Source organism: Vulpes vulpes, chromosome 4 (genome assembly GCF_048418805.1).
Source record: "Vulpes vulpes isolate BD-2025 chromosome 4, VulVul3, whole genome shotgun sequence".
Taxonomy (NCBI): Eukaryota; Metazoa; Chordata; class Mammalia; order Carnivora; family Canidae; genus Vulpes; species Vulpes vulpes.
In genome coordinates, this window is record NC_132783.1 from 35,913,675 (window position 1) to 35,937,418 (window position 23,744).

General features: G+C 36.3%; 1 protein-coding gene across 2 annotated transcripts in view; it reads right to left on the bottom strand.

Moving 5' to 3' along the window:
* Positions 1-23,744, bottom strand: part of SEC24B (SEC24 homolog B, COPII coat complex component) — a 97,466-nt gene that overhangs the window by 64,281 nt on the left and 9,441 nt on the right. For both annotated transcript variants that reach the window (XM_072755488.1, XM_072755489.1), the window contains exons 2-3: positions 11,293-12,042; positions 781-951 (exon numbers count right to left, since the gene is read on the bottom strand). In XM_072755488.1, the coding sequence (XP_072611589.1) occupies positions 781-951; positions 11,293-12,042 (921 nt within the window). The remainder of the gene's footprint in view (positions 1-780; positions 952-11,292; positions 12,043-23,744) is intronic.

A 23,744-nucleotide genomic window follows, 5' to 3' on the forward strand; every position in this document is an offset into this window, starting at 1 on the left:
TCAAAACAACATATTTCAGTTACCTGTCGCTTATTTAACACATGGAGAATATTAAACAAGCAAATGAATAAACTGTATTGTTTGTTCAACGGTATGGCTTACAGTTTCATTTTCACCCCTCTTATTCTCCAAATTGAGTCAAAAATTACTTTCATTAATTATAATAAGTAGAGAAATCATCAAATAGGATATGGAGATTCATTAAATAAAAAAATCTTGGATACTTTATCCTAAAAGAAAATTATAATACCTTTTAAAATACAAGAAAACAAATGTTCCACAACAAAGGGATGGGTTGGTAAATTATAATACACTGACACAATGAAGTATTAGCCGTGAAAATGACTATAATGATTTTGTGGATATATGAAGAGTTGTGTATAATTTAATAAATGTAAACAATATACAAAATGATATGTAAGCTATGATTGCAATTATGCAAAAAAAATCATAAACAGACTGGAAGTTAATATATAAAAAGGAAATAGTGTTTGAATTGAGATTATAAATTACACTTCTTATTTTCTATAAGTTATGGTTATACAGTTTTGACTTTTTAATAATCAGCTATTTGAGGCGCACCTGGGTGGCTCAGTTAGAAGAGTGTGCGACTCAATCTGATGGTCATAAGTTCGAGCCCCATGTTGGATACAGAGATTATAAATAACGTTTTTAAAAAATTAAAAAATCAAATCAAATCTGCTATTTGAATCAGGGTGTGTGTATATGTAGTGTGTATGTACTCTCTCTCCACTTATATATAGTAAATCTTTCAAATACCTTTCTGTTGTAACAGCTCTGATGGCTGTGTAACTGAGGCTACCGGCTCAACTGGACGATTTGCAGCAGGAGGCACCCTTGTTGATGAGGCTCCTAAAACAGTGGATACGACTGGGCTGGACTTGAGAGGCTGAACATTTTGCATAACAGGACAAGATAAAGAATCTGAAACTGAAGACAAAAAACTATTTCATTCACAGCAATCAACTTGACATCTATAAAAAGCCAACAAAATATGGTTTATTTGAAGTTCTTATAGAAACATCAGTAGTATTACATTTATCTAGTATTAAATAGAGAAAATAAGGAAGTCCAAAGAAATGATTTTCAGAAAAATTGAAAACTTACCAAATGTTTTAATAATCTTTAACAGCAACTTTCCTAAGACATATCATAAGCCTCCTTACCTTTTTAAACAAAAGGAACCCCAAACAATTTTTCTTTACTAATGATCACTACTATTAATTCATTATGGTACTAAACAATGGGACCTAAGATAAAATGAATAGAGGTTCTTTGCTTCTGCAGTAATATAGTTCATAAATTCCACAAATGTCTCTAGTATTAGCTCAGACCCACTTTTGTATTATAAACTGTCACATCTTATTTCCTGTACTAATCAGAGGCTGTATTTCAAATGTAACTAAGTAAGGACTCAATGGTAGGACCAGATTTGGATTTCTGGAATAAATAAAGGACATGTGACTCATAGTGGGCCTTTGTCATAACAAACTGTGGATCTAGACGGTAATCTTCAGCCAACCAAGAGGTCACTAAAAAACCCATGGCAACAGCCTACGTGTCCACTGATGGGTGTGAATGGATAAAAAACATGCACACATGAATATTATTCAATCATAAAAAAGGAAATCCTGCCACTTGCAACAAAATGGATGGACCTTGAGGATATGATGCTAAGTAAAATAAGTCAGAGAAAAACAAATAGTACACAGTGTCATTTATATGTAGAAAAAGTTGAACTTATAGAAACAGAGAGGAATGTGGAATGGTAGTTTCCAGGGCCTGGCAGGGGGTGAAGGGAAAGGAAAATAGGAAGATGTTGGTCAAAGGGCATAAACTGTAAATTTTTATTTTTTATTGATGTATACCCAATGGCATACAGTATTATAGTAGTTCCAGTTGTAGAACATAGTGATTTCACAATTATCTACAGGATGAAATGCTCACCGCAATAAGTGTACTTACCATCTGTCACCATAAACTTTCAGTTTTAGGATGAATAAGTTCTGGGGATCTAATATACAGCATGGTGACTGTTGTTAACAGTACTGTTATAAACTTGAAATTGCTAAGACAGTAAATCTTAAGTGTTCTCACCGCACACACAGAAAAGGTAACCATGTCAGATGATGGATATATTAACTAACCCTACTGTGGGTAATCATTTTATAACACATATGTGTGTCATTTATCAATCCATCATCATATCGTACATCTGAAATTTACCGTGTAGTATGTCAATTATATCTCAAAGTTAGGGAGAAAAAAAAACCTATGGGAAAAGACTTGTGAGCAATGAAGATATACTGAACACATGCATATATGTATGTACATACATGTATGCATGTTTAAACACATATGATGTTTGTGCATATAGAGAGAGACAAACTTAGAAGATCTAAGACTAAAAAAAATACAGGAATGTGGTGACAGAACAAAACGTTATATGTTGGGGCGCCTAGCTGGCTCAATTTAAAGAGCATGCAACTCTTGGTCTCAGGGTCATGAGTTCAAGCCTCATATTGGGGATAGAGATTACTTAAAATAAATAAAAATTAAGAAAAAAATCCCAAACATGTTATATGTCCCACAGTATACAAATGATATAAATATGGGGGATGGGGGAAGAAGGTGGAAGGTAGTTCTGAATCGCTATTCATCATTTTTAGGAAGAACAAACATCATTGTGGGGAACTGAAAACATGGTCACAATATTTTGCAACTCTTCTCATTAAGAAGTGGAGTCTACTTTTCCTCCCTCCAAATTAGGGCTAATCTTGTGGCTGGCTTTACTCAACAGAATGTGGCAGAAGTAATGGTATGCAGGTTCCAGAACTCAAATCTCAAGAAACCTTGTAGCTATGCCCTTCTGCTCTTGAAATGCTATCTGTGACTATCATGTAAGGAAGTTAGTTAATCAACGTGGATGGAACTGGAGGGTATTATGCTGAGTGAAGTAAGTCAGTTGGAGAAGGGCAATCATTATATGGTTTCACTCATACGGGAAATATAAGAAATTGTGAAAGGGATTATAGGAGAAAGGAGGGAAAATTAGTGGGGAAAAATTAGAGAGGGGGACAGAACACAGAGACTCCTAGCTCTGGGAAACAAACAAGGGGTGGTGGAAAGGGAGGCGGGCGGGGGGATGGGGTGACTGGGTGACGGGCACTGAGTGGGAGCACTTGACGGGATGAGCACTGGGTGTTATACTATATACTAGCAAATCAAACTTCAATAAAAAATATATACATAAAAAAAAGTGTTGAAAAACCTAGGTATGCCAGTACACTATCTGCACCAACTGCAAGACATAGGAGTGAAGTTCTAGGATATTCCAACCCAGCCAAGTCTCCAGCGAAATGAAGACACATGGGTGAGTCCAGGAAAAACCAGCTGAGGAACTGTCCAACCAACCCACAGAACTATGAAAACTAATAAGTCATTTTTGTTTTAAACCACAATTAGATAACTGATACACTCACTAAAACTGCTAACGAAACAGAGTGGTAAGTACATTTAACAGGGTAAAGTGAAAACTAAGAAAGATATAATCATCTAAAATTGAGCGACAGAGGGCAGCCTGGGTGGCTCAGCGGTTTAGCGCCGCCTTCTACCCAGGGCCTGATCCTGGAGCCTGGGATCGAGTCCCATGTCGGGCTCCCTGCATGGAGCCTGCTTCCCCCTCTGCCTATATCTCTACCTGTCTCTCAATCTGTGTCTCTCATGAATAAATTTAAAAAATAAATAAATAAATAAATAAAATAAAATTGAGCAATGGAGAAAAGGGAAGGGGGTGGAAGACACAGTAAGTACGAGAGGTAAAGGCCAAACCTCCTATTAAAGATAACTTTCAGGGCAGCCCAGGTGGCTCAGTGGTTTAGTGCCATCTTGGGTCCAGGGCCTGATCCTGGAGACCCGGGACTGAGTCCCACATCAGGCTCCCTGCATGGATCCTGCTTCTCCCTCTGCCTGTGTCTCTGCCTCTCTCTCTTCTCTGTGTCTCTCATGAATAAATAAATAAAATCTTAAAAAAAAAAATCAGAACTGTCCAACAACAAAAATATATATAAAAAAGATAACTTTCAAAACTAGTTTAAAAAAATACTTTCTTAAAACCATCAAAGACCTAATGTGCTATTAATGAATTTTTCTGAGCTAAAATAAAATCTCTAAGAAACTGAAACTCAGAGAAATAGCCAACACTCAAAGCTGCTTTCACTTTCTGCTACAGACCTGATCTGCAGTTTTCTGTGGCTTTGCAGGGTATGGGAACCAGAAGACACATGCCAGGACATACCGGATGGGGTACCTGATAAGACATCCTGGACTTCCACTTTTAAGAGAGTGCTCTGCAGGGTTATAACTTCAGGGTAAGGATAAACCAGGAATCTGATCCTTACAAACACCAGCGGCTTTGGTTCAGAACATTCATAGTCCAGTGAGTCTAGAGTCTGGACTTGAATTAGTGCAATAAGCTGGTAGTACCAGAGGCACTTGGCAGAAGGAAACAAAACACCTCAATCAAGAACAATTCCATCATCCTAGGATGACTATTCCCACAGTTACTTTTTCAAAATCAATTCCACACATAAAGGTAAAGATAAGTAGTTTAACAGGGCCCCTCTCTGTTCCAGAACATTAAAGCCACTCTCCAACCTGCTTATAATCCTTCAAAATGTTGCCAGTGCTTCAGGGTGAAGACAAAAACAACTTACCCTCAACACTTCCTAACACGGCTAACGAGGCCTGGAATGATTCTAAGTCCCTAGCCTTATCCTAGCCTGTTATCCTCTAGCTTCACTGGTCATCTTCCAGTCCCTTGAACTTATCACGCTCTCTCCCAGTAAAGAGGAATACACTTACTCCCTGCTTTGACGTCACAAACTTTTTTTAGTAAAATTGGTATAGATGAGAGTTTATGTGATATATACAGGCATATGTACATACATACACATGTAAAACCATAATAAAATACCCATGAACTCAGCATCCAGTTGTGAAAATAAACACTTCCAAAACTGCTGACGCTGTCAGTGTACTACTCCTCACAGAAGTCCTCCCTCCTGGATTGTTTATTTTTCCCTTGTTTTTGTTTTTAAATAGCCACACACGCAAGTATTCCTAAACATTATTTTTGCTTGTTTTTTAACTGAGTAATGATACCATTCTTCATGCATTCTTCCATGACTTCCTATGTTACATTTCTGAGATTCCCTCATGTAAATGAGTATAGCCCTGTATCACATTTTCACTTCTGTTCAGCAGTCCATTGCAAGGATATAATTGATCTATCCATTCCACTATGACTTTTGGGTTTCCACTTTTTGTTTTCACAAACAGTGCTGCTATAAATATTCATGAATACATCCCTGGTGCAGATATAGGTGTTTCCTCAGGGCAGAGCTTCTCAAAGTGTGTGCTATAGCTCAAATGGGTATGAGGTGTGCAGTAAGGGACTCAGAATCCCGTCTGTGGGCAGCCTGTGGGAAATAAGCTCTTTTTGGCCCAGAGAGACTAGTTCTTTTGGCCCAGTATCCCAAACAAATGTCACCATTTCTTGTAAGTTCTATACATCTAAACAGGACGTAGTGCTCTAGAGGCTTCCTATTCAAGTATAGTCCCTAGGTTGGCAATATCTCTTACAAACACGATGAAAATGTAGAATCTTAGGCCTGGCTACACTATATTTGATGAATAAGGACTAGCATTTTAGCAAGAGTCTGGGTGACTCATGCACCAAATTTTAGAAGTGTAATGGCTATATTTTGGGGTATGGCCATCTTCAATTCCACTAACGCCAAATTCTCCTAAAATATTAAAGCAATAAATCCTCCTATCACAACAAGTGTCTAAGAGTCTCCTGTTACTCCACATTCTTGACAATGGTATGGTCAGACTTTCAAATGTTTATCATTTTGTGACTAGGTATAAAAAGATATCCCATTCTAGTTTTAATTTTCTATTCTTGATTATTCATGAAGTTGAGTATGTTTTAGTTTCATCTTGTTTTCTTCTTCGGTTGTTGGTCTTTTTCTTATTAATTTGTATGTGTTATTTGTATATTCTGGATAAATACTATAAGTATTTTTTTCAGGCACCCCCAGTGCCACCTTCAGCCCAGGGTGTGATCCTGGAGACTTGGGTTTGAGTCCCACATGGGGTTCCCTGCGCAGAGCCTGCTTCTCCCTTTGCCTGTCTCTCTCTGTCATGAATAAATAAATAAAATCTTAAAAAAAAAAAAAAGGTATTTTTTTCTCCTAGTTCCCAGCTTGTCTTTTTATTTTCTTCATGTCTTTCAATGAAGAAAAGTTCTTAATTAGAAATTAGTCAAGTTGAGCATGTTTACTCCTTACAACTATAATTTACTGTATGTGCATTTTCCTTAAGAAACCCTTCACTACTCCAAGTTTCTAGAAGTAGTCTTCCATACTTTCTCTTAAAACTTTTTAAATATTGCCTTTTAAATATTTATTTTGCCTGCAGTTTATTTTACACATGAAGAATTCTTCAGGTTGCAGCTCAACTATCAAATATCAAGGAAAGCTGAGAATTTTGCTTTTCCTCAGGCACATCAATACCCCAAGATGACAGATATTAACTTACCAGTAACTAGATCTTGATGTTATGTATACTGTGAATTTTTATTTAGGATTATATAGATATTTATTATTGTTTTTTTTATACATAGTTTTTGAAATGCTTTTTGTTTTATAAAATTGCCCAGGGTAAAAACACCATTAATCAGATAGTACTATTTCATAATATGCTATTAATATGTGATTTTCATTAAGGAAAAAAGTAAAATTAATTTTAATGAAAATAATTTTCTGGCAAAATTCTACATCTTTGCAAGATTTATCTTGCTAATTTATAAAATTATATACTTTTCAAAGCAAAGGTATAGTAAAAAAAATTAATAAAATGATTTTAAATGAAATTTCAGTACTCATCTTGCTATCAAAGATGGGCATCTTTACATCCCAAAGTCACACATTCAACTAACTTCATCTCAAACTACAAAAAAAACTTCTAAACTTTCAGAGATTTACCTGTAGTAATGGTCCTAATGAAATGACACTTTTTACACAGGAGCCAAAATTTTACCCTAAGTTAACAACTAAACATACACCCAAGACATACATACTTGAGACAGACCTTTTATTTTTTAAAGATTTTAATTACTTACTTGACAGAGAAAAACTGAGAAAGAACATGCACAAGCAGGGGGAGTGGCAGGCAAAGGGAGAAGGAGAAGCAGGATCCCCCTGAGCAGGGAACCGGATGTGGGACCCTGGGATCATAACCTGAGCCGAAGGCAGATGCTTAACCAACTGAGCCACCCAGGAGCCCTGGAATAGACCTTTTAATAATAATAATAATAAATTTGAAGTTCTAGTGCTGAATTATACTGACATGTTCTTATAAAAAAGCATATGAAATAACCATTTAAAGTTCTCTTTTAGGGGCAGCCCCAGTGGCTTAGTGGTTTAGCGCCGCCTTGAGCCCAGGGCCTGATCCTGGAGACCCATGATTGAGTCCCATGTCGGGCTCCCTGCATGGAGCCTGCTTCTCCCTCTGCCTCTCATGAATGAATGAATGAATAAATAAATATATTTATAAAATATATTTTATAAATATATTTTATATAAAATATATTTTATATTAAATATAAAATAAGTAAATATTTATTTATTTATTCATTCATAAAATAAAATCTTTTAAAAAAAATTATTTTTTAGAAACGCCTGGGTGGCTCAGTGGTTTGGCGCCTGCCTTCGGCCCAGGGCGTGATCCTGGAGTCCCAGGATGGAGTCCCACATCAGGTTCCCCTCGAGGAGCCTACTTCTCCCTCTGCTGAGTCTCTGCCTCTGTGTCTCTCATGAATAAATAAAATCTTAAAAAAAAAAAACTGCAATTGTTTTTGTCAATTCCTCGAGGGTTGACTTTCACACAAAACTATGTTTAATATCTAAGATTATTATTCTAATGTGACAATATTATTTAAGGGTATCCAAAGCAATTAAAAGTTGTCTTTCTAGAAAATTTAATTCAATATTCCCATGGCTGCCAAACTTTGTACCTAGGCACCCAAGTCACCCTTGCAAAAATTCACAGGATTCTAAGGGATGTTTTATTTTTTTAATGAATTCGGTTTATTACGTTCCAATATAGTACATTTTTGTATTAAGATTAAGTGGGTTTTATTTAGTAAAAGTAACATAAGTTAACCAAAAAATTACAAATTTCAACAGTTTCATGTTATTTAGTGTATCATACAAAATAGTTCCTCACTATTTAATGATTATCTTAGGTATGTATGTGGTGCTTATGATACCTGTAAGCACTTGCACATGTAGAGAATTTCGGGATGGATACACAAAAAATTGCTAACTGTGATTATCTCTAGAAATCAATGGCCAAAACTTCTAGTGCTGAAAATCTTTACTTTCAGTTTTTTTCATTATAAAAAACTACCAAGGGTATTTTCAATTTCTAAGAGAAACACAGTGATATCTGCAAATACCTTATGAACTATTACTACTAAGTTCCTTGAGGCACCATGAAAAAAAAATATTGATACACATCAATTCAACTGAGAAAATTTGGGAACTTCTATAATATTTAATTTCAAAGTATGTTTTAAAAATAACCTCTTTATTTCCTTTGAAATGGTGAAAAAAAGTGTCAAATTAACCTGAGATATATTAGTCAACCTCTAAACTATAATTAAAAATTAACAGTCTAGAGGTAAAACCCACCCCCCTATTTAACATGAATTAATTTCTAAAATTAATTTGTTATGGCTTTCACAGTATAGCAAAAGGATTAAAAGAATGGAAATATATCCCATCTCTCTCTATAAAGGACTAATTACTAATTATTCAAATAGAAGGTAATTTTGTAATTATTTTTATTCCTTATTCAATATTTTTTTCAGGGATATTGCTTCCTAATTAGGGATTCTGTTCATTAGCCAAGTGCCCCATATTTCCCTGATCCTACATCTCCATATAATTGGTTCCATTCAGGGTCCCATCTCCATCTCAGAAATAAGAGGAATTATTTGTATTTCTTTTTTTTGTCACAAAGTCACAAAATCCTTAAGTCAGAGGGACCTGAGGATAAGCTGATCTGTAAAAAGACTGCTGCAGAAGAGAGAAAGAAAACAATTTCTAGGGAACAGAAAGCCCTGGTTCTGAGAATGGAAGGCTGGGAGTCAAAGAAAGACCTCAAGGACAAACTCGGGTTTCTTTTCTTTCTTTCTTTTCTTTCTTTCCTTTTCTTTTCTTTTTTTTTTTTTTAAGACTTTATTTATTTATTCATAAGAGACACAGAGAAAGGCAGAGACATAGGCAGAGAGAGAAGCAGGCTCCCCGGAATCACGACCTGAGCTGAAAGCAGACGCTCTACCACTGAGAGTCTTAGGTGCCCCTGTTTTTCTTTTGCTTTTTAAAAGATTTTATTTATTTGTTCACTAGAGACACAGAGAGGCAAAGGGAGAAGCAGGCTCCATGCAGGGAGCCCGATGAGGGACTCAATCCCAGGATCCCAGGATCATGACCTGAGCCAAAGGCCTAGCCGCTCAACCACTGAGCCACCCAGGTGCCCCCAAACTTGGTTTCTAACATTAATGACCACAAGCAGGCAACCCAATTTGGATAGCTTTCCTCATTTGTAAAACAAAAAGAAACAGAATTTGAATTTTTACTAGGCATCATAAGATCAAATCAGAAATAGAGATTCCCAAGACCATCCTGAAGATTCTATTCTAGCTCAGTAAGTAAGGTTGAAGATCACAATCTGTGCCAGTGATTTTGATGCACAGCCAGATTTGGGAATGGTGACAGATGTTTTAAGTTGATTTACCCAAAACCCAGTCAATGCCAATCCCTTCCTTTCTTGCTTGCCTCTATCATGAAGGCTACAAAGTTAGGTATTCATTTTCTAACCTTCCCTAAAATAAGGGTCTGTCTTTTAAAACAGCTTTGGCAAATGATATGGCAAGTCTGTCAGTACCACTACCCCATCTTCCTTCCTTTCCCTTCCTCCTGCTTCTAATTCTGACTTGATGTCTACAGGTACAGAAGTTATTCTGTTTCTATAAACCAACATGCAAAGGATGGTAGAGTAGCGAGGAAAAAGACACTGAAGACACTGGGATCCACTACATCTACCTAGACTTGTTATGTGAGAAAAATACCACCTTTTTTGTTCAAACTACTATTAGCTGTTTGCAGCCAAGTGTTTCTAAATAACAGCAGTGAAAGAATAGATGATCTCAAATGTATGGTTCAGATATAATATTTCAAAGTTCTAATTTTAAACAATCTAACTGTTCAAGGAAGAATACTATTCTATGGCATCCTTGACTTTTATGGCTATTTGGACTCTGATAGACAATTCAAAGACATCATTCAGAAAACTACAACAGCTTGACCAGTTCCCATTCTTTACCTACACTCTCATTCAATTCGAGCATATTTTGTTAAGTTCAAGCTCACAAGCTGAATTAAAATGTGTAAGAAAAAAAATAAGAAAAAAAAATAAAAAATGAGTGTAAGATATAGAAACCCTACACTAAAATGACCTTATAAGTTACAAACATAATTTTCAAACTAATAGATTTAACTATATCTTGCTTTAGGAAGGTCAGAAGGACTAATCACAAAAGTATTCTTCATGTATCTTTCTCCCACTTTCCCACCCTTCATCCTAATTTACCAATTTGGGAAGATAAAACATAAGCTTTAGTATGTATTCCTATGCATTATATACATATACAGTATTTTCTGTGAGCATTACTAATAGGGGCTCACTTAAGAGAAATCTGTGTGGTATTCTACAGTAAGGCTCTAGCTGAATAGTAACAAGTTTGAAAAATATAAAACAATATAAAAAAGAAAGTAGTGGCTAACAAAGCATATACCCAAAGAGACCCTCCCATTTTGCCCCACACCTAACTCCTACTAAAGACAACTACTGCAGTGGCATAAAATACATCAATAAATATTGACTGAGATCCCGGTCATGACAAGGAACACAGCTCTGTGCAAGGTAGATGGTTAGGTGGCTAACTGAATAGGTGAAGGGAAACAGTTCAGGCAGATGTTGCAAAATACTGCAATAAATAAAGAAAGAAACTACAAAGATGAGCAAATTTTCAATTTGTCTATTAGGCAATACCATCTTAAACCTTCATGCAAATAAAAATCTGATTGGAAATGGCACTGATTTTCAGCCATGCTTTGGTGAACTCTTCATTCAACCTACCAGTATTTGTTGGGTTGCTGTTGGGTGTAGCCAGGGAGCCAGTGTGGTTTCGGGTGAGATTATCTTGGGCTGACGGAAGGCCTGAAGCTGACCACGAAAGAGTATTGCATCCTGAAAGACCCTGCTGCTGGTGGTATTGGTGTGACGGAGGAGGTGGGAGGTGTGCTGGATGACTGATGGCTGTACTGTGACCAGGAAAGGAATCCTCTCTGACAGGCCCAACAGTTGGAGCATTCTGTGAGGTAAACATTTGCTGCCCATATGGATCACCAGCAGGCAGAGAAGGGTATGAAACACTGGGATATGCAGCATTAGAAACAGTTGACATAGCATAGTGACCACAAGTAGAGGGAAATCCCTGAGAAGCAACAGAAGAGTTGGCAGGATACATGGCTGGACTACTGTAGTGATTCACAAAAGGGGAGTACGGCTGGGAGGCACTCGTATGCAAATGGGATGTTGATGACGTGGCACCCTGGAAAGATCCCGGAGTGGATCCCACAATATGAGGGGCAGGAGGACCCCTGCCATACATTTGCTGTGCTCCTGGTTGTTGGTTTGCTGTATTAGGAGTCACCATATTTTGTGTCGGTACTGTATAGAGACCAGAGTAGTAATCACCACACTGGCTATCCAATGGCAAAGAGGTCATTTTCCCAGGTCCTTGAGGATAATGTCCTGAGGGAGCAATATAGTTTTGAGGATGCAATCCATACCCTGATGGAATCTGCATTTGATTTTGTGCTGGACCTGAAAAAGAAAAGCAAACATTTATAGGCATTGGCATAGAGAAAATTAATTTTTAAGCATAGGTCCCATCAAATGTTACCCTAATTAATTTACTTCTCCATAACCCCAAATTGTCAAAAAAGACATACACTGTTACAGACCCACTGTGGTAGCATAGCCTCCAAGATGGGCCCCAGTGATCCCTACCTCCTGGTATTCATACCTTGTGTGTAAATTTACAACCTCTCACAACATACCAAGACTGATTTGTGTGACCAATAGCATATCACAGAGGTAATGATATATCACTTTCAAGATTAGCCTAATCTTGGGTGCTGGCTCCCTGTCAGATCACTCAGTTTGAACAAAGTTGCCAAGCTATGAAGAACCCTATGGAAAAATCCATGAGGCAAAGAACTGAACTCTGGCCAACAGCCAAAGAGAAACTGGGGCCTGCCAACAATCACATCAGTGAGCTTGGAAGTACATCCTTCATACCCGCAGAGTCTTGAGAAAACTAGAGCCCCAGTTGATAGCTTGACTACAATCTCATGACATCCAAAGTCAGAACCACCCAGCAAGGCTGCTCCTAAGTTCCTGTCCCTCAGAAACTATGAGATTAAATATCTGTCGTATAAGTCGATAGCTTTTGGGGTATTTTGTTATACAGCAATAGATAACTACTATACCCAGCACAGATGAAATGTAAACCTTTTTTATTAGCTTTTTAAAAAAATATAAAAGTAACAATATACCTACTGTAAAAACAAAAATTCAAACAGTGAAGAACATAAAGTAAAATGTACAATTCCCCCTTTCCCTAGTAGCTGATATCCTTCTTCCCACATATAGCTATACTTAACGGTTTCCTGTGTATCCTTCATGACACAAATCAGCAACCTGCTTTTCTTTTACTTAATGTGCCTGAATATCCTTCTCTTAGCATATATAAATCTTCATCATTCTTCTAAAAATCTAAACAGCATTTCAGTATAAATGTAACATTTACTAAATTCCCTTTGATAAGAGGAGTAAATTTATATTTATGAGGTTAACCTCTGTGATGAATCTGTAGGATAAGTTCCTAGAAGTGAAACTTGAGAGTTCAAAGGGTTTGTGTTTTGAAATTGACAATTATTGCCAAATATCTCTTCAAAAAGTCTATCAATTTATACCTCCTATAAATAATGTTTAGGACTGCCTCATCTTTCCAACATTGAGTAGCATTTCAGGCTTTGCCAATCTGATAGGGGAGAAAAATTCCAGGTACTTACTTAACTTTAAGTAATGCTAAGAATCTTTCCAAATATTTCTTAGCTACTAATGTGTCTTTCTTTATTATTTGCTCTTTTTCCACAGAGTTGTGCTTTCCATAATGATTTATAAATGTTCTTGTGTACTAAGAAATTTAACCTTATGTTATTATTATGTACTACATATATTTTTGCTTGGGTTACTGTTTTCTGACTTTGTTCTTTTTTATACAGTAAAATCTTTCTTTCATGCTTGGTAAATGTTTTCTGTTTCGTTTTAAAGATTTTATTTATTTATGAGAGACGCACAGAGAAAGGCAGAGACAGACAGAGGGAGAAGCAGGCTCCCTGTGGGAAGCCTGATGCAGGACTTGATCCCTGGACCCCAAGATCACAACCTGAGCCAAAGGCAGAGGCTCAACCACTGAGCCACCCAAGCTGCACCAATAAATTTTTAAATCATACTTAATAGAGCCTTCCCCATTCTAATATTACATAAATATACACTCATGTTTTCCTCTAATGCTTTCAATCCTTTCATTGACATATATCCATATCTTTGAACACTATAAAATATATTTTTATCAATATCATTCATATTAACATTAATCTTAGATTTATTATAAATATTAAACATATTACATTATGTGCCACTCGCTGTCCCTTGAAGTAAATGATATCATTATATTCACTCTACAAATCAGGCAAATGAGGCACAGAAGTCCTTTAATACAGTCACATATTTAGGACATACCAGGACTAAGATAAATTAAGTAATCTGGCTCAAATCCATGCTTTTAAACAATCCGTTACCCCATACTATACTAAAGTCTGGCTGGCTTTCCTTAGCCCAGCAAATGATCAATAGTTCCCAAACAATGGAATTCCAGTCTTGGGTCCAATGAAGAGTAAATTTTTTCCTAGAATCTAATTTTCCTATGTTGTGGAAGGAATTCATTATCTGTGCCATACTTCAAATGAAAGTGTAGTAAAAAAAAATATTCACAAGCTATTTCAAGTTCTCTGGCACAAAGGAAGTGCCACTGTATTCCTTGCTATAATAATGTATACAAATATAAAACATAAAAATTTTTTAAAAATTAAAAAAATAAAACATAAAAATATAAAAACATTCTTTATAAAAGATATATGAATAGGTCTTATCTTTCCTTTTTTTTTTTTAAAGATTTTATTTATTCATTAGACAGAGAGACAGAGGCAGAGAGAGAAGCAGACTCCAAGCAGGGAGCCCCACGCGGGACTCGATCCCGCGTCTCCAGGATCACACCTTGGGCCAAAGGCAGGTGCTTAACCCCTGAGCCACCCGGGTTGCCCGGGCTTATCTTTCCTTATTCTGGTTTCAATTTCTACTCAATAATGTAGTGGGATCTTAATTTTGGTCACATAAATACATATACTATGGCAGAAAAAAGATAACTTATGTAATCAAACTGTAAGGAAAAAATGACATCCATACTTTTTTAATTCCAAGAAATATTCAAAGAACCCAAACTAACACCGTTTTACTGCGTGTATACTTTCCTTTTCTTATAGGATATTTTACATGGTCATAGTTCACCTGAAAGAATTTATTTACTTAAAAGGAAAAGAGGGATCCCTGGGTGGTGCAGTGGTTTAGCGCCTGCCTTTGGCCCAGGGCGCGATCCTGGAGACCCGGGATCGAGTCCCACATCGGGCTCCCGGTATATGGAGCCTGCTTCTCCCTCTGCCTGTGTCTCTGCCTCTCTCTCTCTCACTGTGTGCCTATCATAAATAAATAAAAATTTTTAAAAAATTATTTAAAAAAAAAAGGAAAAGAGTCTGATAGGAAACTTTCACTAACATGCCAAAAAAAAGTGAAATATTCTCCTTCCCTTAAATACACAAAGATGGTTTGCTACTTTTTTTTTTTTAAGATTTTATTTATTTATTCATGAGAGACAGAGAGAGAAAGAGGCAGAGACATAGGCAGAGGCAGAAGCATGCTCCCAGTGGGCAGCCTGATGTAGGACTCAATCCCAGGACCCCTCAGATCATGACCTGAGTTGAAGGCAGCCGCCCAACCACTGAGCCACCCACCTGCCCCGGTTTGCTACTTTTGACTTCAGTCTCTGAAAACTCTATGCTAGTAAGACTGTATCAGTCAAGAGAAGAGCCAGGTCAGAATTAGAGAAATCTATTTAAATATCTATCCACTTAATAAATGTGGTTCATCCATGCTAAATGTGGTTCATGATCTAAAAACAGGGAAATACTCATCAGTACGTCCAAGCTACTCAAAATGTCATTCTTCTAAAACTAACAGGAATATTTTACCTAGATGCTAAAATTTATCAGAAGTGAACTACCTACCAGAGGAAACCTTTTTACTTCTCAGTCCATCAAAGAAAGTACTTACTTTGGGGGAATGTGAATTATGTGTTGATACTCACTGTTTTTTATTCTATATCAAGATCTAAATGTTTGAAAAGCATGTGAAAATAATTTGGTCAAATGATAAATGAATCAAGACTCCTTTGGAAGTAAAATATTTCCTTTCAAATATTTTAAATCAATTTTCAAAAGCCTCTACTTAAAAAAAATAAACATAAGGATCAGCTTAAATGAAAAGAAAATGGTATCTAGGACAAATAAAATATTTTTAAAAATTTTGTCTTATTGTGATCTAATAGGAAACACATTTTCTTCAACTTTAAAATTTAGAGTACAATACCAACTCTAACATTAAAGTTTTATTTTTTATGTATATATTAAAAACAGCCTGGCAAATACTACAAATACACAGGTTACATATACCTATGCTCTTTTATCTTCAACACAATCTATAGAGTAAATTATGGACATTTCATTAGTATTAGCAGTTTCATTTGCCCGTATTTCCTATAATTTCCTCAGCAATTGTGGCAGTTTTAAAACATGGTCCCCAAATTCTTTGATACTGTGCTGATAAAAGGGTGAAATCTGTCTACTTCCCTTGAATTTGAGAAGGCTTATAACAGCTTCCACAAATAAAGAATGGCAGAAGCGAAGCTTTGTGATTCCCCTGCTTAATCAGAGACAATTCAATTTCTATGTTGTTGATGGAATATCTGCATGTGGATGGATCCCTGAACAGCTAGCTATGTAGGAAGGCCAATTATTTCACAGCTGCCAAGGTCTGGAAAAGTCAAACCACATGGAGAGGTCACCTTTAGGCATCCAGATTTGAAGTTTGAGTCATTCTAGCCCAAGTACCAGACATATGAATAAATGAACCTTCCAGATCATTCCAAACTTTGGCCATCAAAATACCTTGGAGTCTTCCAAGCTGAGATACTAGACATCACAGCACAAAGCTATCTTGGCCTTGCCCTGTACAAATTCCTCAACAGAATCTGTGAGCTTAATAAAATAGCTGTTTTCAACCATTAAGTTTTGGAATAATTTGTTATGTAGTAATAGCAACTGAAAATAACAACTAATTACTATTTTTAAAAGTTCAGAATCCAGATTCTAGAACTGAAAAAACCCATCTTTACTTAACATAAAAATGCATTATATTCTTAAAAGTCCAGACATCTCAGTTTCAATAATTCTTACAAAAGAAAACATTGTCTTCAGATAAGTTAAACATAATATGTGTATATATGTACAGAATGCACTAAGTTGTTCTATTCTGTTAGAAAAATAGTTCCTTCCTAGAATATATTATTTGAGAGCTGTAAGGTGTAAGATATAAAAAAAAAAAAAAACTGAATCAGGTACACCAGTTAAGAATGAAAGAAAAAAACAACTAAGGGTTGAGAACTGGGTCTATCACGAGTGGTAAAAACACCTGGAATCATTTACATGCGCTACAGACCTGTACTATCCAAATGGCAGTCCCTAGTGACACATGGCTACTACATACTAGAATATAGCTAATTTGATTTGAGAAGTGCTTTAAGATACATTGAATTTTAAAGAAATAGTATAAAAAATAAGATATTTTAATAATTTTTAATATTGAACACATGTTAAAATGAGAACTTTTTATATATTGTGATAATTGGATAAAATGAAATTGACTTTACTTCTTTTTGCTATTTAAAATTACACATGCAGCTTGCATTAAATTCCTGTTGAATACAACTATAAGACAGAAAAATACAAAGAGAAAGGAGAATATCAGTATGTATGGAAGGCTTTCAACCTAGGCCTAAACATTTAAGTTGGACATTAGAAACATTAATTATAAAAGTATTTTGAGGTACTACCACATTTCATTAAGGCTAGCGATTTCTTAAAAAAAAAAAAAAAAAAAAAAGAAAGAAAGAAAAATAACTGGCTTTCTGGGATAATTTAGATGCGCATCTTTCTTTGGATTCAAAAGGTTCTGCAGCATATATAAGAAAAGACTGCTGGGGGCAGCTCCGGTGGCGGTGGCGCAGCGGTTTAGTGCTGCCTGCAGCCCCGGGTGTGATCCTGGAGACCAGGGATGAGTCCCAGGTAAGGCTCCCTGCATGGAGCCTGCTTTTCTCTCTGCCTGTGTCTCTGCCTCTCTCTCTCTCTCTCTCTGAATAAATAAATTTTTTTAAAAATCTTAAAAAAAAAAAAAGGATAGACTGCTGGTATTTTGATGCTTCTAAAGTAGAGAGAGACAAAGGCTATGGAGGAAAGAAACTAGTTACAGACATGGATGGTCAAATTTTTGAAAAATAACTCTAAGTATTTTTATTACAGATGTTATATATAATCATTGCAAAAAGAGGTACAGGAGATTATCAGATAAAAATCATCCATAATCATATTACCTGAGATAACTATCAATATTCCGATGCACAGCTACCCAATAATTTCTTTTTGGTTTTACCTAATTTAAACAAAAGTAGAATTATAATGTACATTATTAAATGATCTGTTTATGTAGCCTGACTTGAATATCTTTCCATCATATAAAACTATATTTACAGAATGACAGGATTAAAAAAAAGAAAAAAGAAAAGCCTGGAACTAATAATTGAGTTTATCAGTCACAAGATACAAGGTCAATATGTAAGAGTCAAATGCACTTTTCAAACTCAATAATGAACATACAGGATTTAATTTTTTTTTAGAACAATACTATTTATAACATCACAAAAAAGTACTTAAAATGCTAAAAACTACACAACACTGATGAAAGAAATGAAGGATTTCGTTAAATAAATGGAACGATATATTTGTGGACTAAAAGACTTGGTATGAAGATACAAACTATCTCAGTTTCAATCTTTAAATTGTAATGCAATCCCAATACAAATACCAATAGCAAATACCAAATACCAATATTCATATTTATAGGTATCAACAAGCTGATTCTAAAATTTCTATGGAAAGGCAAAATCTCAAAAACAAAAACTCTGAAAAATAACAGTTGGGTCTTATACTACCCAATTTCTTTTCTTCCCCCCTAAGATTTTATTTATTTATGAGAGACACAGAGAGAGGCAGAGAGACACAGGCAGAGGGAGAAACAGGCTCCCCACAAGGAACCCCATGTGGTTCTTGATCCCCCGACCTGGATCAAGCCCTGAGCTGAAGGCAGATGCTCCACTGCTGAGCCACCCAGGCATCCCTATAGTACCCAATTTCAAGGCCTGCTTTATCTGCTACAATAATCAAGAAAGTGTGGCACCAGTGAAAGGACAGACACAAAGAACATAATAAAAAGTCTAGAAATAGAGCCACAAAAATACAGCCAACTGATTTTTGACAAAGATGTCAGCCAATTCAATGAAGGAAAGAATCTTTTCAACAAATGCTGCTGCCATAGTCCATATTCAAAAAATGAACCTCAACACATGTCTCAGGTTTTTTTTTTTTAAAGCTTTTATTTATTCATGAGAGACACACAGAGAGAGGCAGAGACACAGGCAGAGGGAGAAGCAGGCTCCAGGCTGGGAGCCCGACGTGGGACTTGATCCCCGGTCTCCAGGATCACACCCTGGGCTGAAGGCGGCGCTAAACCGCTGAGTCACCCCGGCTGCCCATGTCTCAGGTCTTAAGCAAAAGTTAAGTCAAATTGTAAAATCTAAATGTAAAATTTAAAAACACCTAGAAGAAAATATAGAAGAGTATGTAAATATAATCAAGAACAGAAAACACTAAGAAGAGATTTTATCAAATCAAAAACTTTTCTCCACAAAAAGCACCAAGAGAATTATAAGACAAGCAACAGGCAAGAAAATAATATTTGCAAATCACATGCCCGATCATTTGTATCCAGAACTTAAGAACTCTTAAATCCCAACAGTAAGAAAACAGACAACCCAACCAAAAAATTGGTAAAAGTTCTGAAAATATAACCAGCAATGAAGATACAGGAATGGCAATAAACAAACACAAAGATGCTCATGATTAATCATTAGGGAATGCAAATTAAACCATGAGATATTGCTACCATTCATTAGAATGATTAAAATAACAAAAAAATCTCAAAATATCAAATGCTGGCAAAGAGGTGGCGCAACAGGAACTCTCATTCATTACTGGAGGGAATGCAAAATAGTACTATTTTGCCACCTTGGAAAAGTTTGGAAAGCTCTAGTAAAGTTAAATATATACAGTTGACCCTTGAACAATGCAGAGGTTAAGGGCACAAACCTTCTGCATAGTTGAAAATCTGAGTATAAGTTGACTCCCCCCCAAAACTTAACTACTATAGTCTACTGTTGACCGGAAGGCTTACCAATAACATAAACTCAAACACGTATTTTTTATGTTACTATACATACTGTATTCTGTGTATATACACTTTATTCCTACAATAAAGTAAGCTATAAAAAAAGAAAATGTTACTAAGAAAATCATAAGAGAACACACTTATGGTAATGTACTGTATTTATCGAAAAAAAAATCTGCATATAAGTGGATCCAACCTGTGTTGTTTAGAGTCAACTGTATTTACCATTTGACCCAGCAGTGTTACTCCCACGTTTAACTAAGTGAGCCAAAAAACGTGTTCACACAAAAACCAGTACATGAATGTTTACAGCAGCTTTATTCACAATCACCCAAAACTAGAATAAACAGTCAAGATATTCAACAACAGAGGATAAACAATCCTGGTACACACACACAATAGAATAGTACAGAGCAATAAGAGGGAACAAACTGATTCATGCAACAGCATAGATGAATGTAATTCAGTGAGAGAAACCAGATCCAAAAGACTACATATTTTATAGTTCCGTTTATATGACATTCTGGTAAAGCAGACTGACAGAAATGGAAAGCAGAGCAAAACAGTTGTCAGGGGTGGTGGAGGACGAGATGATGTTACAAGGGGACTACTTAAGGACACTTTTTGTAGTAACAAAACTGTTCTATATGATACTGTGGTGGTAGATCCTTGACTGTATGCCATTTGTCAAAACCCATAGAGCTGTACACTACAAAGAATGAAAGCAAGTTATATTTTTGTGAAAAAATTAACTAGGATGTCAAGATAATCCAGAATAGAATGAAGACTGACAAATCAGTCTAACTGCATTACATACATGATAACCTAACTGAAGGATGTTTAGGTGATACATATACACAGATGGAGAGACGTAGATAAAATTACAAAGATGTTCACATACATAATTTAGTACATACATACATATCTCCTAACTTCTGTCTACTGAGAAAGCCTAAAAGCAATGATACTCCAGTAGCTATAACCACATCCAGGGCCCAGGTCTCAGTTTCCAAATACCATGCCCCAACAAAAGGAACCAGGGCTTCTCAGACAAAGGATTGATTCTAGTGCTGGGGTAGGGGGAGGACAAAATACTGTAGTGTCAGAAAGTAAGGAAGCAGTCAAAAGACAAAAGGGTGGTGGCAAAGAGACACAGGAGGCAACCTGAAAGAACAGCCAATGGCCGAAGCTGTAACAATTTGGGTAACAAATATAAATCATGATAGTACTCGATTATAATCCAAAGAAAAAAGTCAATATTCATGGGTCCACAATAATAAAAATAACTGAAAACATTTTAAAATGGGAAAATAGGGGCAAGTCTTCCTTTCAGAAAAATTCCAAATAATAAGAAATGTAGAGTAACTGAGGGAAAGAGAAAATTACCATTAGAATTCCACAGCAGAAGACTGCAGGTATGAGCCGCTGAGGAATGCTACCAGTAGTGGAAGAAATTTTAAGAAGCAATAGGATATTAAATTATCTTCCCAAGAATATTTATGAATTACTGTGATGATTTTAGCATATGCCTACAAATAACTTTATCCATCTCACTGTAGAAGGTGGAATTTAATTCTTAATTCCCTATCTGTTAAATGCAGGCTGAAGTTACTCCTAACATAGAGTAGAAAAAGAATATTAATTTTGCAGTGGAGGAACTTGGCAGCCCGTTATAGACTGAATATCTCCCTCCAAATTCATGTTGATGCTCTATCCCTTAATTTGATGGTTTAAAGTGGGGCCTTTGGGAAGTAATTAGGCTTAGTTTAGATCACAAGCAAAAAATCCTCATGATGGAATTTAGTATCCTTTCTCCTCATGCATGTAAAAAGCCATGTAAGCACATAGCAGGAAGATGGTCATCTGCAAGTCAGGAACAGGGTCCTCATCAGAACCAACCATGCTGTCACTCTGATCAAAGATTTCTGGACCCTAAAACTGTGAGAAAATAAATGGCTATGGTTTAAGCCACCCAGTCTATGGTATTTTGTCATAGAGGCCTGAGCTAAGACATTCCTTAAATCAAATGCCCAAGGTTAACATGACCAGGAATAAACAAGGTGATACATATAATCCCTGATATGATGTGATAAGAAGGGCACTTCATTTCTGTGGTATTCTTCCTAAAAATTAATAAATTATTGAGACTCCACCCCACGCTAATCATGAGAAAGCATCAGTAGAGTGAGGAACTGTCTACAAAACAACTAACTGGTCCTGTCAAAGTCCTAAAAAGCCAACAGAAAGACTAAGAAACTGTCACAGATCAGAGGAGACATGACAACTAAATACAACATGATATCCTGGACTACATCCAGGAACAGAAAAAAAAAAATGGTGGAAATCGTATAGTTTAGCTAATGGCATTTCAGTAATGTTAATTTCTTAGCTCTGATAAACATACCATGGTTTTGTAAGATGTTAAGACATAAGAAGATATAAGACTTTAGAGGAAGCTGAGTGAAGAACAATGAATTTTCTGTACTATATCACTTCTGCAAATCTAAAATTATTGCAAAATAAGTTTTTAAAACATCAATGGAAAAAAGTGCTGGCAATGACTTATTAAATTGTATGACACAATTTTTAAAAGATTTTATTTATTCATTTGAGGGAGGGAGGGAGAGAGAGAGACAGAGAGAATGCGTGCACACACAAGCTGGGGCAGAGGGCAATGAGGGAAGCAGACTCCTTCCCCCTGAGTGGGAAACTCATCGACTAGAGACTCGATCCCAGGACCCTGAGATCATGACCTGAGCTGAAGGTAGACACTTAACCAACTGAGCCACCCAGGTGCCCCTTGTATGACACTATTTTTTTAGACAACTGACCGAACCACACATAACCAGAGTGATTTTCCTAAAAAGCAAATCCGATTATTTCTTCATTTAAAGCTTTCTAACAGTTTTTCTTGCCAACAACAAAAAATTCAAACGCTTTAACATAGTTTATAAAACAATGGAAGGCACAATAATCCCTCCCCCATCCCAAATGTCCATGTCCTAATCACCAGAACATATGAATATAATATGTGACATGGCAAAGGGAGTTGAGGTTGCAGATTGTGTTAGGATTGTTAATCTGTGACCCTAAAATCGGGAGAAAAGCCTTGATTATCCAAGTGAGCTCAATGTAATCACAAGAGTCCTTAAAAGTAGAAGAGGGAGGCAGCAGAGAGTCAGGGAGATGTGACTACACAAGATCCTCAGAGATGAGGTTGCTGGCTTTGAAGATAAAGAGGGGACCATGACTCAAGGAATGTGGGCAGCCTCTGGAAGCAGGAAAAGGCAAAGAAATGGATACTCTCCCACAATCTCTAGGAGGGAATTCAGCCCTACTGACACCTTGATTTCAGCCCTGTTAGACTTCTAACCTATGGATGATGAATTCATGTTATTTTAAGCCACCAATCTCTGGTAAATTTGTTACAGCAGCAAAGAAAAAAATGAACACAAAGGCCCTTCATGATGGCCCTCTTACTTCATTGCTCACCGCTCCTCACAACGATATTCAACAGGTGTGCCTTAATATACTGCTATACTACAAGCCATTCACATGAGTCTACCTAAGTTTGATCAGTAAATAAAATGTAATTTTGCTAAACTAATGGTGCCTATCGTTAGGTCAAAGTGACACAGAATGATGACCTTGTAGGAGAGAGCAAAGAAACCACAGCAGGACATCAGGAAAGACTATATGCTAGAGCTTTATCTCAAAAGGCCATCAAAGGGGTTAGTGAGAGCAGTTAAGTTGCCTTGTAAAGGCTTCTGAAGGGGATCAAATAAATA